Raw genomic sequence first — 19,974 nt, forward strand, 5'->3', positions numbered from 1 at the left:
GAGTACGTCTAGAAGCTGTAAGTTTTGTTTTAAATATATATTTAAAAATATTCAATTAATATAATTTTTAATATTTAATTTAATTTTTTTTTTGGTAGTTCGAGAAGACGGGAGTCTTACCATCTCTGTCTGACCTATTCAAGATGACTCACGCCACATCCGACGGAGTTTTTGTGGATCCTGCATCTGAGAAACTCTTCCAAGCAGTGGCTGGTCGGATTGAAGAACGGGAGACGCAACTAACCCAGGAGTCTGCCGATGGATTACCAGTCACATTGTCCACCGAAGAGGCCGACAGAATCTTCGAAGAGGTACAACTTAAAATTTTTGTTTACATTATTTTAAATATTTTAACATAATTAACTATATTAATATATGTTTTGATTTTATAGGTGGCTCCTAAAAAGAAGGGATGGATAGTCGGTATATGCTCTGTTAACGAAGTTACAAGGCAACTTCGTCATACACTTCGAGACGGGATGAAGAGAATGCTCAGATGAAGCCTCGAATGGATAGCCAGCAGGTTCGTTTAGACTCTCTTGAGGATTTGCTAGACGTGATGGCCGTGGAAAACCCGGTTATGCAGAGAATGTTGAGTGAGAGACGAGCCGCTCTTGGATTGCCAGTACGAGATCCCCAAGAGTCCGATCCAACCCGTCAACAGCCGAGCAACCCCACCAACTACTTCGAGGATATGTAGTTTTTTTATATTTTTGTTTGTATTATGAATTTAAATATTATTGTATGACTTTTAAATGCCTTTTTAAAATATGTTTTTAAGTTTCATATTTCGTTTTAAAATTTAAATTATTTTAAATTCTGAATATTAAATATATTTAAAATTTATTATATACTAATCAATAATAATATAATAAGAATAGATGTAAACTCCTCGTAAACATTACATGGAGTTTACATCGAATGTTTGCGAGTGATTAACATCGAAAGATTTACGAGAGTTTTACATCGAAATGTTTACGAGTGATTTACAACGAAAGTATTTACGTGTGCTTTACATCGAAATCATTACGTGGGCTTTACCACGAAATCTTACGTGTCGTTTACGACGAATTCTTTCCCTGCGCTTTACGAGGAATATATTTCGTCGTAAACGTAACGAGTCGTTTACGACGAAACCTCTGTTACGACGGACGTTTAACAACGAAACATCTCTCGAGGTTAATTCATCGTAACACCCCGTTTACGACGAATTGACAACGAATACTGCCATAGTAAAAAATATGTTTTCTTGTAGTGTAAGTTTTTCATAAAATAATTAATATATTACTTTAAAATAATACAAAATAGCAATAAATATTTAGAATTTACCATTAAAATTTATCAAAATATTTTGGTTATTATTTAAAAATAAATACAGTAACATGTTTCTAGTTATTATATTTTTATTAAAAAACTTGTATTATAGTAAAGTATAAATAATAAAATAGATATAAATTACACAAAATTAAAAATATTTAAAAATTTGTAACTATTTAGAAAATTTTCTTATAAAAATTACTTTAAAAAACTTGAATGGTAGTATTTTTCTTATATAAACTATTAGTTTTATGTTAAATCTTAATTGGATGAAAAAATTGTTTTTCAAAAAAACAAAACTAATAATTATTAAAAGATGTAAGAATTTATATATTTTTACAGTTAAAATGTTTCAAAATTTAATATATTTTTGAAAAATAACATCTTTTTACTAAAAATATAACTAAATAACGAAAAAAAATTATAAATAATACAAAATATTTATAAACTAAGAATACACTTACTTTATGTTTCAAAAAAAAAAGAATACATTTAGTTTAGAACATATACATTTAATCAATGTTGATAAATGTGATATTAATATTACCAAAAAGCTAAGAAAAAATATATAAGAAACTACGCGCTCCTCTACAAAACTAGAAAAACATGGATTTTGGTTTTTCACATAAAAGTTGATATAGCATGTAAAAACTGGTTTCCCTAGTTTATAGAAAAACTCTTTTACTAAAATCTTGATTGGCTATAGAAAGAGTTTTTGTTTCCCTTAGTTTTGGTTTATTTTTGTAATGATTTTCGTAATTCTTTAGTATTTTGTGAATCTGTCACCGTATCACTTTCAGGCATTAACGACACACCTTCTAACCAGAAACAGCCTCCATATTCCAATTAGAGTCACCAATAATTCCCGAAGTTACACATAGTCATGGACTTGTTAATCCACAGTGTTCCTATAAAGAGAATCAAATGAAGCGTTGACTCAAGTGACAAAACCACATTACACTTCTGTGGTATAAAACTCTCAAGTCTCAACGCCTCTATTCATCTATCCTCAAAGCTTGTTAAGTCGTTCGCGGTCATGAAAGAGTAACACTTAGTTTGGTATGTTCTGCACAAAGAAATAAATAGGCAACTGGTCAGCAGAGATGACAGATGACAGATGACAGATCATCCAATATTTCCGAACCATTGATGTCTACCAAGTCTACTTAACATCTAAGCATATATTCTTGATGTATTAGTAGTTGTATACTATAAAATACAAGTCTGATGAAAATGGTAACCAGTCAACTCCTCTTTAAATTGAATTCACAAAAGAATAAACGTCATTAACAAGAGAAGTTTCTGAACTCTTGACCAATGCACACACTCTCCTCCATTAAACATTTAGGTCTTAGGTAAAATGGTAAAGCTACAATGTTCTTAACCACACATAGGCTAGTGAAATAGTCATGCACTATTAAAAAGCGCATTGCGAATGCTTACCTATTGCATCTTCTTAATCTTGCTGGTGGGCTTAGCAATGAGCTTCTGTAGTAATCTTTCGTCAATCTTCCTGAATTGTGTTTGAATCATCCGATGTGTGACAGATAGCTTCTCATCAATGTGATCCTGGTACCTCTCGTACAGAATGGGAATCAACATACCGAGAACAATACCTGTCGAATTAAATCACGCAGAGAAAGTCAGAAGTTTAAGTGCAAAAAGACAACTCTTCCCTCTCTACAGAAGTGTTGAACAATGTGAAAGGCTAACAAGACTACTCACCAAGATAGAGTATTGTGAAGAAGTTTAAGAAACTGCCAACAAGTGATATAGTCCACAACACAACACTAACCTGCCACAGCAATCACAAATTAGAAGAAGAAAAAAAGCAAAACGAAAGGACGAGACCACTTGGGGATAGTAATCTGACCCGAAAGAGTTGTTTGGCGTTTCTGTTAACGTAGATATCACGAGCAATAGAGAGGAGAGTATTGATCAAGAGCCGTAAAGGATCAGCAACCATAAGAAGAGATGCTTCAGTGATTTCAAGATTAGGAAGCTCAGGCATAGGCCTAATCCAGAAGAAGACATAAACTTTCAAGATTCAGAGAGTAATGCAAAACATATTGAAAAAGGAATTAAGATTAGATTAGATTAACCTATTGAAGAGAATGGCGGATTTGGCCCAGAGGAAGAGTATAACGACGACAAGTAGCTGAATGTTAGCCACAAAGGGAAAGAAACTGTATCCACATTTCTCGAAGAGGATCCAAAACAACGTCGCTGATCCCAGCAGAAGAATCCCTCCGCGTTTGTTCTTCCACATAACCAAATCGGCGACTGCGAAAAATCAATTGAGCGGTGAGATCGAATACAATGATTAGGATTGAAGCGGAGAGAGAACCTGAGGCATTGCCGATAGATTGAAGAAGATGAGATTTTTTATCCATGGAACGAGGAGAAATTGCAGCGATCTCACCAATACCAGAAACTGAGCGACCCTCCTTTTTTTCCAAAACTCTGTGTACAACTATTTGTTCTTCGCACATCCTTTTAATGTCATGCTTTTTAAAATATATTTAAATAATACTTTAACTTGGTGAAACTTTTGCAAATCTATACTAATAAAAGAGACCTTTTGAGGCTCCGCAGAGCGTCCACATCAGCAAAAAAAATTTCTCCCGAAAGATGACATGTGGCATAAAATATAGTTTTACATTTTAATATTACTAATTTTCGAAAATTATAAATAATATGTAAACATACAGCATAAAAAATAGAAAAACTACATTAAACATATGTAAAATTATCATTTTTCACTTTAAAAAAAAAGACGGCTTATCTCCATAATGTAACATTACCGTTTTAAAAAAAAAAAAAAACATTATATATAATTTCGAAAATAATAAATATATGTAAACATATAACATAAAAATAGAAATACTACATTAAACATATGTAAGATTACCATTTTACATTTACATTAAACATATGTAAGATTACCATTTTACATTTTTAATTTTAAAAAATAATATGTAAACATACAAAATAAAAAATAGAAAAACTACATTAAACATATGTAAAATTACCATTTTTCACTAAAAAAAGACGGCTTATCTCCATAATGTAACATTACTATTTTGTAAAAAAAAAACATTATATATAATTTCGAAAATAATAAATAATATGTAAACATATAACATAAAAATAGAAATATTACATTAAAAATAAGCAAGATTACCATTTTACATTTAAAAATAACAATAATATGTAAACATACAACATAAAAAAATGAAAAAACTACATTAAACATATGTAAGATTACTATTTTTCACTAAAAAAAACGGTTTATCTCCATAATGTAACATTACAATTTTATAAAAAAAGAAAAAAAAACAAAAATATAACTATTTGATTATTTGTCCAAGTTCTTCAATTAAACATTGTCGTTTTACATTAAAAATGGAAAAAAACATTAAGATTTAAACATCTATCTTAAAATATAAAATATAGATATTAACTAAATATAAAGTATAAGAAAGAGAAATACTCAATATATAGAAAAATATATTAATCTATACTAATAAAAAGGACCTTTTGAGGCTCCGCAGAGCGTCCACATCAGCGAAAAAAACTTCTCCCGAAAGATGACACGTGGCATAAAATATAGTTTTACATTTTAATATTACTAATTTTCGAAAATTATAAATAATATGTAAACATACATCATAAAAAATAGAAAAACTACATTAAACATATGTAAAATTATCATTTTTCACTTAAAAAAAGACGACTTATCTCCATAATGTAACATTACCGTTTTATAAAAAAAAACAAAAAACATTATGTATAATTTCGAAAATAATAAATATATGTAAACATACAACATAAAAATAGAAATACTACATTAAACATAAGTAAGATTACCAATTTACATTTTTAATTTTAAAAAATAATATGTAAACATACAACATAAAAAATGGAAAAACTACATTAAACATATGTAAGATTACCATTTTTCACTAAAAAAAACACAGCTTATCTCCATAATGTAACATTACTATTTTGTAAAAAAAAATATATATATAAAAATATTACACTAAACATAAATTATAATATTAGAATAAGTAAATATAAAATATAAGAAAAATAAATTATAAGTAAATATACAATATAAAAATACAACCTTTTGAGACTCCATAGAGCGTCTACATCAGCAAAAAAACTTCTCTCGAAAGATGACATGTGGCATTATTATTTAAAAATAGAAAATAAATAATAAGTAAATTTGCAATATAAGAAAAAACATATAATAAGTAAATAAACAATATAAGAAATAGAAACATTGCATTAAACAATAATAACTAAATATACAATATAAGGAAAAATAAATAATAAGTAAATATACAATATAATAAATAAAAATATTACATTAAACATCTATCATAATATAATCATTTGATATAAAAACAAAAAAAAATTAGAATAAGTAAATATACAATTGAGAAATGAAAAACTAAATTAAACATCTATAAAATAATAACTAAATACAAAATATAAGAAATCGAAATATTATACTAAACATTATCGTATTAAACATTATCTTATTAATAGAATAAGTAAATATAAAAGATAAGAAAAATAAATAATAAGTAAATATAGTATATAAGAAATAAAAATATTACATTAAATATATATCATAATATTATCATTGATATAAATATAAAAAATAAGAAAAGATAAACATTAAGTAAATACACAATATAAAAAATGGAAAAACTAAATTAAACATATATCTGAAAAATGTAAAGTTAAATAAATAAAAGTAAATTTACATTATAAAAATATTACACTAAACATAAATTATAATATTAGAATAAGTAAATATAAAATATAAGAAAAATAAATTATAAGTAAATATACAATATAAAAATACAAAAAATATATTAAACTTTTATCTGAAAATATATAATAATGTAAATAATAAGTAAATATATAATATAAGAAATAGAAATATTACACTAAACATCTATACTAATAAAATGGATCTTTTGAGGCTCCATAGAGCGTCCACATCAGCAAAGAAAACTTCTCCCGAAAGATGACACGTGGCATTATTATTTAAAAAATAGAAAATAAATAATAAGTAAATTTGCAATATAAGAAAAAATATATAATAAGTAAATAAACAATATAAGAAATAGAAACATTGTATTAAACAATAATAAGTAAATATACAATATAAGAAAAAATAAATAATAAGTAAATATAAAATATAATAAATAGAAATATTACATTAAACATCTATCATAATATAATCATTTGATATAAAAACAAAAAAATTAGAATAAGTAAATATACAATTGAGAAATGAAAAACTAAATTAAACATCTATAAAATAATAACTAAATACAAAATATAAGAAATCGAAATATTATACTAAACATTATCGTATTAAACATTATCTTATTAATAGAATAAGTAAATATAAAAGATAAGAAAAATAAATAATAAGTAAATATAGTATATAAGAAATAAAAATATTACATTAAATATATATCGTAATATTATCATTGATATAAATATAAAAAATAAGAAAAGATAAACATTAAGTAAATACACAATATAAAAAATGGAAAAACTAAATTAAACATATATCTCAAAAATGTAAACTTAAATAAATAAAATTAAATTTACATTATAAAAATATTACACTAAACATAAATTATAATATTAGAATAATTAAATATAAAATATAAGAAAAATAAATTATAAGTAAATATACAATATAAAAATACAAAAATACATTAAACCTTTATCTGAAAATATATAATAATCTAAATAATAAGTAAATATATAATATAAGAAATAGAAATATTACATTAAACATCTATCGTAATATTATGATTTGATATAAAACAAAACAATTAGATAAATAAATATACAATATAAGAAATAAAAAAACTACATTAAAAGTCTATCTGAAAATGTATAGTTTAACATTTTATTATTTTCAAATATTTTTGTAAGTAAATATACAATATAAGAAAAATAAGCATAGAATATAAGATAATATTTTTTATCACATTAAACATCTATCATAATATTATCATTTGATATAAAAACAAGAAAATTAGAATAAGTAAATTTATAGTATAAGAAAAAAAAAAGGTGAAATACAATTAAGAAATGAAAAGACTAAATTAAACATATCTCTGAAAAAATGTATAGTAAAATAAATAATAAGTAAATATACTATATAAGAAATACAAGTATTATATTAAACATCTACCGTAATATTAGAATAAGTAAATATACAATATAAAGAAAAATACAAAATAAGTAAATATACAATATTAGAACTGGAAAAACTAAATTAAACATCTATCTGAAAAATGTATAGTAAAATAAATAATTAGTAAATATAGACTATAAGACATAAAAATATGGATCATCTTTTTTGGAGAGTTAATCCAAAAATGGAGGATCACCAATTTGCGTGGATATTATGGTATATTTAGAAAGGTCGAAACAACAAAGTTTTTAGCAATTTGGATGTTGATCCAAGAGATACCCTTAAACTACCGGAATTAGAATCAACACTTTAGGCGGAGGCACATGTAACAAATAATTAGAGGGTTGCAAATCAATTACATGAAAGAATTGTACCAACAATACCAGGAAAATGGTGTTTCATAGATTGCTCATGGAAAGATAAGGAACAATTCTTAGGACAAGGCTGGTACATCACTTTAGCGGGTTTTGATGGATTGCTAGGGGCACGGAATGTCCGGGCAAGTCTTTCACTTCTTCATTCGGAGGTAGAAGCGCTAATATGGGCAATGGAATGCATGAGGAATTTACGGTAATTTCAGGTCACATTTGCGACAATTGTTCTCAATTGATAAAGATGGTTTCGGAACCAGAAGAATGACCAGCGTTTGACAATTATCAGGAAGACATTAAACTGCTGAAAAGAAGCTTTCTAAACTCAGAGATCGTTCATGTACCTCAGACAGAAAATCAAAAGGCGGATAGCTTAGCACGCAGTGCTAGGAAACAACCGTCTTTCGTCGTTCACATGGACAGAGTTACCGGTTTGGTTTACAAAGTCAGCATGAGTTTGTAGATGATTGATGTAAAAAAAAGACATAAAAATATTAGTATAAAAATAAATAATAAGAAATATTATTATGATATTTTATTTTTATTCTAATATTATAATAGATTTATAATTTAATATTATGTAATATTTTAATATTATTGTTAGTAATATTAATCATATAGAAATGTTATATACTATAATAAGTAAATATAAAATATAAGAAAAAATAAATAATAAGTAAATATAGTATATAAGAAATAAAAGATTATATTAAATATATCGTAATATTATGATTGATATAAAAGCAGAAAATTTATAATAAATAACTATACAAAATAAGAGAAAATAAACATTAAGTAAATATACAATATAAAAAAAACAAAATTAAACATTTATCTGAATTAAACATTTATTAAAGAGTTAAAATACATCTAGACTTAGGGTTTAGAGTTACGGGGTGGAGTTTTGTGGATATGATTTCAAAGTTTGAAAAATAAAAAAGAAATATTTAAATTTTCAAAATAAAATGGGTTATTTGGTCATTTCCTTATTGATGACTATTTTGTGACAAAAACTTAAAAACGACTATTTGAAAGAGTTGCCCTACAAATTAAGAAAATTTAAATAATAAGTAAATATATAATATAAAAAATGGAAAACTATATAAAACATCTATATGAAAAATGTATAGTCTTCTGTTTTTTCCTAAAGAAATTACTATTCACACAAACATACAATTTAGAATTTTGTTGTTGTTCAGAATACAACGTTCAAATGAATAACTATATAGTTAACATTTAAAAATCAAAATAGTCCCGCGCGTAGCGCGGATTAACTCCTAGTTGGTTTAAAAGCAAGGTTTCTTTTCCTCTAAAACCATTCTCAACTTTCTATCTTTTACCATTGTTATTTTTATTTACATTGAAAGAAAAAATCAAGAGAAATGGCCTTAGATAGCCATACGCCAACTTTTTCTTCCCAATCTAGACTTCAAGGTCCAATGTTTCATTTAAGATGATCAATTAACTTTTTATCTTTTTCATTAATTTCCCAATTAATTAAAACAAAAAAAATTGAATCCAAGATTATTCAATCATCGTCGTCGTCTTCACCTCCTTCATCTCACCGTCATCAGCTCTGGCGTCACTCTCCTTCGTCGTCCCCTAGATCCGCCGTCATCGTCTGTCAGCTCTGCCATCGTTGTTCCTTAGCTTTGCGAAAATCTCTCTCAGCTCCGTCAAAGTCAGTTATGACGGTCTCTCTTAGCTCCATCGTCGACGATCTCCCTCAGCTCCGTCGTTGTCGATCTGCCATCGATGATCTCCCTCAGCTTTGACGTCGACAATCTCTCTCAGTTTTGTTGTATCTTATTATGGTCATCATCAAGGTATATCATATCCATAGTCTTCTACGGTTGATTATTTGAAAAAAAAAAATCTTTTCAAACCATTTTGGAAGGTTTTCAATTAGATTGGTTATGTTGTTTACGAAGTAACATAACGATGATTGACATAATGTTTAGCTATGGAGAAATAAATATTGATCCTGAAATTGATGTTGTGATTCATCATGAGGACTGATTAGCTATGGAGGAAGGGCCTCATGTTTTGAATAAGAATATTGTGCACAAAGTGTTTGACATAATGTTTCTAAGAAGACACAAAGTGCATGGGAAGAAGAAACATATGTTGGCTCCTAAATCATAGAAATTAAGTAACAAAGAGCTACTTTACTGAATTTGCTTCCCAAAAGTCAGGTTATCAATTCTGATATGAAACCCATTTGTAGATGTCACATGGAATTTTTAGTTGTTACACGTAAGAAGAAGAAATATGCAAAAGGCTTACACTAATATACAAAACATTTTAGTTGCAATGTTTCAGAGGAGGATGATTTTGGATACACACATATATTGGAGAATGGTACAATGAGAAGCTGAAATTGCAGAGATAGAAGATGCTTTTATGTGCCTTTTGCTAACCGCTAATGTCAGTTTTTGTTTAAAGGATCTAGAAAATCAATGTCAGAGTTTGTTATTTGGTTCAACAATGTTAAGTTGGATCAATTATCTTACCAACAACTTCAAATGTGGATTTTTACATGGGCACAAGCTTGATCCTTTATGTATTGGGAATCTTGGTGTTCTTGGACGTTTTCCAAACAAAGAAGAGAGAAACATCAAGGGACAAATTTGATCTTCAGAAACACTTGCTACAACAAGTTTTCATATATAAAATATATAATAAATGTGGACACCATATATGAAACATACGATAGTCAAAGCAAGTAATTTTTACAAAGTTTATCTTGAAATTGAAAGAGAGTTGGTTATCTTGTGTTTGGATAGCAATATGTAAATCATTTCAGACCTTTTAGTGTTGTTTTTTAATGAATTTATATTTTCTTATACTATTCATGATAGTGTTCCTAATTATGTACTAAACCTTCCAAAACAATTTGAAATTTGTAGGATCTTCCTAATATAAATATGATATATATGACTTTTTGTTTTGCCGGTTTTGGAAGACTTTGTTTAAATTTAGGATAGCCATCCTGAACACAGATTGCGTTACTCGCTTTTTTGAAATGTTTTGGAAGATTTTTGTTCTAATTTAGGATAGTCATCCTGAACAAAGATTGTCTTATAATTCCCTTGTGTTCTTTTTAATTTTTTTGTAAGACTTTGTTCAAATTTATGATAGTCATCCCGAACAAGGATTGTCTTAAGAATTCCTTGTATGCTTTTTGAATTGTTTTGGAGGGCTTTGTTCAAATTTAGGATAACCTTCCAGAAAAAGAATTGCCTTAAGATTTCCTTACACGTTTTTTTGAATTGTTTTGGAAGATTTAGTTCAAATGTCTCTGATTCACAGCTGGTTGATCTTTTTGAGATTTGGTTTTGATCTTGTTAACGGGTTTTCAACAGATGGTTAAGATTAATTGTATTTGTGGAGAATGGAATTCAAAGAAAGTTTTTTGCTTTGCCGCTTTTGGAAGACTTTGTTCAAATTTATTATAGCCATTCTGAACAGAGATTGTTTTACTCGCTTTTTTGAAATGTTTTTGAAGACTTTTTTCTAATTTAGAATAGCCATCTTGAACAAGGATTGTCTTAAGATTGCCTTGTATTTTTTTGAATTGTTTTGTACGACTTTTCTTAAATTTAGGATAGCCATCCAGAACAAGGATTGCCTTAAGATTACCTTGTATGCTTTTGAATTGTTTTGGAGGGCTTTATTCAAATGTCTCTGATTCACAGTTGGTTGATCTTTTTGAGATTTGGTTTTGATCTTTTTAACAACTTTTCAACATATTGTTGAGATTATTTGTGTTTGTGGAGAATGGAGTTCAAAGCAAAATTTTTGATTTGCCGGTTTTCGAAGACTTTGTTCAAATTTAGGATAGCCATCCTGAATAGAGATTTCCTTACTCGCTTTTTTGAAATGTTTTTGAAGACTTTGTTCTAGTTTAGGATAGTCATCCTGAACAAGGATTGTATTAAGATTAAATTTTATTCTTTTTGAATTGTTTTGTAAGACTTTGTTCAAATTTAAGATAGTCATCCCGAACAAGAACAAAGTCTTCAGAACTAGTGCTCCAGGTGTTCCAGGTGTTCAAATTTAGGATAGCCATCTAGAACTAGTGCTCAAGGTGTTCAAATTTATTGTCTAGTGCTCCAGGTGTTCAAATTTAGGATAGCCATCCGGAACTAGTGGCAATTATGAAATAAAGATGCAAAATACATCCAAAGAAAACCTGACTTTGGTTACAAGCATGTGTTTAATCACATCAATTTAGAGTATTGTTCTAAATGCATAGTGAGAAGGCAAAGAGATTTAATATTCTTACTAAGCCAAAGACTCCAACAAAACAAGCTCAAATGTAAATTAAACAACTAAACAAGTTCAAAATGAGGACTTTCTCATAGTACTAGACAATTACTATGAAAAGTTTAGAAGTGTATATATTAAAAATCAGATATGTCGTTCTTGCATGATGTTGTGAGTAAGGTTTCACATGAGTCATGGGACAATGATACTATACCATGTGCTCTCTTTTCCTGAAACCACAAACATAATAATAACCATAGGGATGTAAACAACATAGCTATAAATCCTATGGAGTTGCAATACCCTATATACAAAATAAGTGCATGTACCTATCTAGTGCTCCAGGTGTGGCAATTGTGATCTCGTCTTTGAGATAAAGCACAGTGGTAATGCCTAATGAAGCATCCGGAAAACACCAAGCCGTTAGGGGAGAAGATAGGATAAGTATAAAGGAAAAGTCATGAATTCGCAAAAGTAAAACTTTGCTCCGTTTTATTTGTTTTGAAAGAGGAGATATATGAGCTTCTTTACCATACTGGTATAGCTATGTAAAGGCCAGAACAACAATCAATACGGGTTGAAGGAAAAAAAATAAGCAAAAGTCTTCTGGAATACTTTTCTAAATGAAATGTTCTCTAACATTTTCAGACAGTTACACAAATTGTTTTGATCATGTTTATAAACTCACGAAGAATCTTACGCAAACAACAAAGAACTCCAAACTCAGTATGTTGTATTTCATCCACTACAGGTAACCATTTAGAGTAAGAACCAGACACAAACAAGAAAAATAACTTAAATTAAGAAACCTAGGCAGATAAAGTTACACAAACTCGACACTAAACAAAGCCGTAAGCCTGACTAAAAACAAAGTACATAAACAAGAGTCACATGTGTTACCTTTGGTGAATTCAAGTTGGTTTCGGTCTCTTCAAAAAGAGACGTGTAGTAGGCTGGGTCGTAGATAGAACCACCCAAGATTTCTTCAGCACCTGAACATTGCATGTCTATAGCAGGATTTGTGGATTCACAAATCTGTTCTGTAAATCAGAATCCGTGTGGGGTAGTGAAGTGTTGACAATAGAAGCTCCAAGCCTATAAATCTGAAACCAGAAGTGAAGAAGAGATCTTGACAAAAACCCAATCATCTCCATAGCCATGGTAAGCTTCACTGAGAATAAAAAAAAGGTTCCCATTGTTTCAGCTGAAATTCTCCTGCAACATCACCGAAGCGAAACTCCCAAATTTTGAATCAAAAATTCTTAATTACAAATAACAATTGAAAACATTCAAACTTACAATGTAGATTCGCCGTGATTTTAACACTGTCGTCGCCGCCGGTGTTCATCGTCGGTGTCGTCGCCGGTGTTCATCGTCGGTGTCGTCGCCGGTGTCGTCGCCGGTGTTCGTCTCCGGTTTCGTCGACGAGAATGTCGAGAGCGAAACAAAAGTTTTTTTTTTATTATATTTATATTGATATGTAAGGGTATTAAAGTCTTCTAGCCTATTAATGAATTTATTTTTGTGATTTTCAGCTTGAGGTGCTACTTTTGGGATGAAAAATTAAAAGAGTCTATTTAGGAGAATTGCCCAAAATCAATAGGCTAAGAAGTAATGCAAAAATCATCATATTTTTGACTGCGAATAAAGCTATAGCTTTTGAGACAACCCCAGCCGGCTTTGCAACTGATCAAGACTACCCAAAATAGACGAAGGAAAAGCTTTGGGAAAAGAATCACCAACCAGAACTCAAAGAGAATTTTGGAGAACTCTAATCGAGCAAAAATCAGCCTGGATCATGGTGAATTGAGAGATGGACAAAGCATTCACTTTCTCGGTAATATTGGCTTATGAAGGCCACCTGATGGCCAAATGAAATTTTTGTTTGTTCTGGTAAATCAATGCATTCTTCCATCAAGAGTAAGTCAAGAACACATGCAAACATGTCCTAGCAAGTTTATGTCTAAGTTTTTAATCAAGAGGCCCCAAGAAAAGGTATATTTTTCCCGAGAAAAAAATCTCAACAAAATTACTTTGATGATTCATTTGTTCTTACGAACAACTTGATTATCAGGGAGTGTGAACTCTGGTCAATCGACAACCTCTCATGTTGTCTTGGTGTTTCATATCCATAAACAAGAGTGAGTGAATCAAGAGCTTTCCGCAACTCTTGTGTGACAAATGCTAAATCATTCTCTCTTGACTCTAGGCACTATAAAAAACCCTGATAATATTAGTTTAGTGTAACACTAGTTTGTTCGTGTTTGTTATTTCTGAAGAAGAGAAACGTTTTGGTCTTGACAAAATAAAAGAGTTTTGAGCTTCAAATTATGTTTTTGATAACATTATACATTCTTTAAAAGAAACTTGAACCAGGTATACTCTTTGAACAAAAAATGTTTTCTTAGTGATAAAAACAAGTCTAGCTTGTTCTTGAGTCTTGATCTGTTTCTACAACACAACATAAGTATTGATACTCATGAAAAGAAATTAGAAAAAAAAATTGAGTCAAAAAAATTTTGTTTTAGGAAACTTTGTGAAGCCACCAAAAAAAACAAAAACCACAACCGAATATGGACTTAACCGAAAACCAAGAAAAAATACAACCTTTTGAGACTCCATAGAGCGTCTACATCAGCAAAAAAACTTCTCTCGAAAGATGACATGTGGCATTATTATTTAAAAATAGAAAATAAATAATAAGTAAATTTGCAATATAAGAAAAAATATATAATAAGTAAATAAACAATATAAGAAATAGAAACATTGCATTAAACAATAATAACTAAATATACAATATAAGGAAAAATAAATAATAAGTAAATATACAATATAATAAATAAAAATATTACATTAAACATCTATCATAATATAATCATTTGATATAAAAACAAAAAAAAATTAGAATAAGTAAATATACAATTGAGAAATGAAAAACTAAATTAAACATCTATAAAATAATAACTAAATACAAAATATAAGAAATCGAAATATTATACTAAACATTATCGTATTAAACATTATCTTATTAATAGAATAAGTAAATATAAAAGATAAGAAAAATAAATAATAAGTAAATATAGTATATAAGAAATAAAAATATTACATTAAATATATATCATAATATTATCATTGATATAAATATAAAAAATAAGAAAAGATAAACATTAAGTAAATACACAATATAAAAAATGGAAAAACTAAATTAAACATATATCTGAAAAATGTAAAGTTAAATAAATAAAAGTAAATTTACATTATAAAAATATTACACTAAACATAAATTATAATATTAGAATAAGTAAATATAAAATATAAGAAAAATAAATTATAAGTAAATATACAATATAAAAATACAAAAAATATATTAAACTTTTATCTGAAAATATATAATAATGTAAATAATAAGTAAATATATAATATACGAAATAGAAATATTACATTAAACATCTATACTAATAAAATGGATCTTTTGAGGCTCCATAGAGCGTCCACATCAGCAAAGAAAACTTCTCCCGAAAGATGACACGTGGCATTATTATTTAAAAAATAGAAAATAAATAATAAGTAAATTTTCAATATAAGAAAAAATATATAATAAGTAAATAAACAATATAAGAAATAGAAACATTGTATTAAACAATAATAAGTAAATATACAATATAAGAAAAAATAAATAATAAGTAAATATAAAATATAATAAATAGAAATATTACATTAAACATCTATCATAATATAATCATTTGATATAAAAACAAAAAAATTAGAATAAGTAAATATACAATTGAGAAATGAAAAACTAAATTAAACATCTATAAAATAATAAGTAAATACAAAATATAAGAAATCGAAATATTATACTAAACATTATCGTATTAAACATTATCTTATTAATAGAATAAGTAAATATAAAAGATAAGAAAAATAAATAATAAGTAAATATAGTATATAAGAAATAAAAATATTACATTAAATATATATCGTAATATTATCATTGATATAAATATAAAAAATAAGAAAAGATAAACATTAAGTAAATACACAATATAAAAAATGGAAAAACTAAATTAAACATATATCTGAAAAATGTAAACTTAAATAAATAAAATTAAATTTACATTATAAAAATATTACACTAAACATAAATTATAATATTAGAATAAGTAAATATAAAATATAAGAAAAATAAATTATAAGTAAATATACAATATAAAAATACAAAAATACATTAAACCTTTATCTGAAAATATATAATAATCTAAATAATAAGTAAATATATAATATAAGAAATAGAAATATTACATTAAACATCTATCGTAATATTATGATTTGATATAAAACAAAACAATTAGATAAATAAATATACAATATAAGAAATAAAAAAACTACATTAAAAGTCTATCTGAAAATGTATAGTTTAACATTTTATTATTTTCAAATATTTTTGTAAGTAAATATACAATATAAGAAAAATAAGCATAGAATATAAGATAATATTTTTTATCACATTAAACATCTATCATAATATTATCATTTGATATAAAAACAAGAAAATTAGAATAAGTAAATTTATAGTATAAGAAAAAAAAAAGGTGAAATACAATTAAGAAATGAAAAGACTAAATTAAACATATCTCTGAAAAAATGTATAGTAAAATAAATAATAAGTAAATATACTATATAAGAAATACAAGTATTATATTAAACATCTACCGTAATATTAGAATAAGTAAATATACAGTATAAAGAAAAATACAAAATAAGTAAATATACAATATTAGAACTGGAAAAACTAAATTAAACATCTATCTGAAAAATGTATAGTAAAATAAATAATTAGTAAATATAGACTATAAGACATAAAAATATGGATCATCTTTTTTGGAGAGTTAATCCAAAAATGGAGGATCACCAATTTGCGTGGATATTATGGTATATTTAGAAAGGTCGAAACAACAAAGTTTTTAGCAATTTGGATGTTGATCCAAGAGATACCCTTAAACTACCGGAATTAGAATCAACACTTTAGGCGGAGGCACATGTAACAAATAATTAGAGGGTTGCAAATCAATTACATGAAAGAATTGTACCAACAATACCAGGAAAATGGTGTTTCATAGATTGCTCATGGAATGATAAGGAACAATTCTTAGGACAAGGCTGGTACATCACTTTAGCGGGTTTTGATGGATTGCTAGGGGCACGGAATGTCCGGGCAAGTCTTTCACTTCTTCATTCGGAGGTAGAAGCGCTAATATGGGCAATGGAATGCATGAGGAATTTACGGTAATTTCAGGTCACATTTGCGACAGATTGTTCTCAATTGATAAAGATGGTTTCGGAACCAGAAGAATGACCAGCGTTTGACAATTATCAGGAAGACATTAAACTGCTGAAAAGAAGCTTCCTAAACTCAGAGATCGTTCATGTACCTCAGACAGAAAATCAAAAGGCGGATAGCTTAGCACGCAGTGCTAGGAAACAACCGTCTTTCGTCGTTCACATGGACAGAGTTACCGGTTTGGTTTACAAAGTCAGCATGAGTTTGTAGATGATTGATGTAAAAAAAAGACATAAAAATATTAGTATAAAAATAAATAATAAGAAATATTATTATGATATTTTATTTTTATTCTAATATTATAATAGATTTATAATTTAATATTATGTAATATTTTAATATTATTGTTAGTAATATTAATCATATAGAAATGTTATATACTATAATAAGTAAATATAAAATATAAGAAAAAATAAATAATAAGTAAATATAGTATATAAGAAATAAAAGATTATATTAAATATATCGTAATATTATGATTGATATAAAAGCAGAAAATTTATAATAAATAACTATACAAAATAAGAGAAGATAAACATTAAGTAAATATACAATATAAAAAAAACAAAATTAAACATTTATCTGAATTAAACATTTATTAAAGAGTTAAAATACATCTAGACTTAGGGTTTAGAGTTACGGGGTGGAGTTTTGTGGATATGATTTCAAAGTTTGAAAAATAAAAAAGAAATATTTAAATTTTCAAAATAAAATGGGTTATTTGGTCATTTCCTTATTGATGACTATTTTGTGACAAAAACTTAAAAACGACTATTTGAAAGAGTTGCCCTACAAATTAAGAAAATTTAAATAATAAGTAAATATATAATATAAAAAATGGAAAACTATATAAAACATCTATAAGAAAAATGTATAGTCTTCTGTTTTTTTCTAAAGAAATTACTATTCACACAAACATACAATTTAGAATTTTGTTGTTGTTCAGAATACAACGTTCAAATGAATAACTATATAGTTAACATTTAAAAATCAAAATAGTCCCGCGCGTAGCGCGGATTAACTCCTAGTTGGTTTAAAAGCAAGGTTTCTTTTCCTCTAAAACCATTCTCAACTTTCTATCTTTTACCATTGTTATTTTTATTTACATTGAAAGAAAAAATCAAGAGAAATGGCCTTAGATAGCCATACGCCAACTTTTTCTTCCCAATCTAGACTTCAAGGTCCAATGTTTCATTTAAGATGATCAATTAACTTTTTATCTTTTTCATTAATTTCCCAATTAATTAAAACAAAAAAAATTGAATCCAAGATTATTCAATCATCGTCGTCGTCTTCACCTCCTTCATCTCACCGTCATCAGCTCTGGCGTCACTCTCCTTCGTCGTCCCCTAGATCCGCCGTCATCGTCTGTCAGCTCTGCCATCGTTGTTCCTTAGCTTTGCGAAAATCTCTCTCAGCTCCGTCAAAGTCAGTTATGACGGTCTCTCTTAGCTCCATCGTCGACGATCTCCCTCAGCTCCGTCGTTGTCGATCTGCCATCGATGATCTCCCTCAGCTTTGACGTCGACAATCTCTCTCAGTTTTGTTGTATCTTATTATGGTCATCATCAAGGTATATCATATCCATAGTCTTCTACGGTTGATTATTTGAAAAAAAAAAATCTTTTCAAACCATTTTGGAAGGTTTTCAATTAGATTGGTTATGTTGTTTACGAAGTAACATAACGATGATTGACATAATGTTTAGCTATGGAGAAATAAATATTGATCCTGAAATTGATGTTGTGATTCATCATGAGGACTGATTAGCTATGGAGGAAGGGCCTCATGTTTTGAATAAGAATATTGTGCACAAAGTGTTTGACATAATGTTTCTAAGAAGACACAAAGTGCATGGGAAGAAGAAACATATGTTGGCTCCTAAATCATAGAAATTAAGTAACAAAGAGCTACTTTACTGAATTTGCTTCCCAAAAGTCAGGTTATCAATTCTGATATGAAACCCATTTGTAGATGTCACATGGAATTTTTAGTTGTTACACGTAAGAAGAAGAAATATGCAAAAGGCTTACACTAATATACAAAACATTTTAGTTGCAATGTTTCAGAGGAGGATGATTTTGGATACACACATATATTGGAGAATGGTACAATGAGAAGCTGAAATTGCAGAGATAGAAGATGCTTTTATGTGCCTTTTGCTAACCGCTAATGTCAGTTTTTGTTTAAAGGATCTAGAAAATCAATGTCAGAGTTTGTTATTTGGTTCAACAATGTTAAGTTGGATCAATTATCTTACCAACAACTTCAAATGTGGATTTTTACATGGGCACAAGCTTGATCCTTTATGTATTGGGAATCTTGGTGTTCTTGGACGTTTTCCAAACAAAGAAGAGAGAAACATCAAGGGACAAATTTGATCTTCAGAAACACTTGCTACAACAAGTTTTCATATATAAAATATATAATAAATGTGG

At 27.6% G+C, this 19,974-nt stretch overlaps 1 protein-coding gene and 1 long non-coding RNA gene across 2 annotated transcripts; both read right to left on the minus strand.

Moving 5' to 3' along the window:
• Positions 1-1,538: 1,538 nt before the first annotated feature.
• LOC106410044 (reticulon-like protein B10) lies at positions 1,539-3,933 on the minus strand. Its single transcript, XM_013850552.3, has 6 exons — positions 3,665-3,933; positions 3,420-3,600; positions 3,191-3,332; positions 3,043-3,112; positions 2,761-2,933; positions 1,539-2,383 (listed from the first exon to the last, which is right to left on the minus strand). Exons 1-5 carry the CDS (start codon positions 3,807-3,809, stop codon positions 2,761-2,763), a joined length of 711 nt encoding a protein of 236 aa, XP_013706006.2. The 5' UTR covers positions 3,810-3,933; the 3' UTR covers positions 1,539-2,383.
• A 4,835-nt stretch (positions 3,934-8,768) lies between these two features.
• LOC125589574 lies at positions 8,769-14,903 on the minus strand. The gene is made up of 3 exons (XR_007325744.1): positions 13,096-14,903; positions 12,525-12,588; positions 8,769-12,425 (listed from the first exon to the last, which is right to left on the minus strand). It is a non-coding gene; the product is annotated as an uncharacterized LOC125589574 (long non-coding RNA).
• Between the last annotated feature and the right edge of the window lie 5,071 nt (positions 14,904-19,974).

The sequence above is a fragment of the Brassica napus genome, chromosome C7 (assembly GCF_020379485.1).
Source record: "Brassica napus cultivar Da-Ae chromosome C7, Da-Ae, whole genome shotgun sequence".
NCBI lineage: Eukaryota > Viridiplantae > Streptophyta > Magnoliopsida > Brassicales > Brassicaceae > Brassica > Brassica napus.

Excerpts from the sequence above, each read along its gene's own strand:
- LOC106410044 (XM_013850552.3), bottom strand. The coding sequence starts at position 3,809 with ATGTGCGAAGAACAAATAGTTGTACACAGAGTTTTGGAAAAAAAGGAG. Across the intron at positions 3,333-3,419 it reads TCCGCCATTCTCTTCAATAG|GCCTATGCCTGAGCTTCCTA; the intron begins GTTAATCTAATC and ends CTTCTGGATTAG. Across the intron at positions 3,113-3,190 it reads ACGCCAAACAACTCTTTCGG|GTTAGTGTTGTGTTGTGGAC; the intron begins GTCAGATTACTA and ends TTGCTGTGGCAG.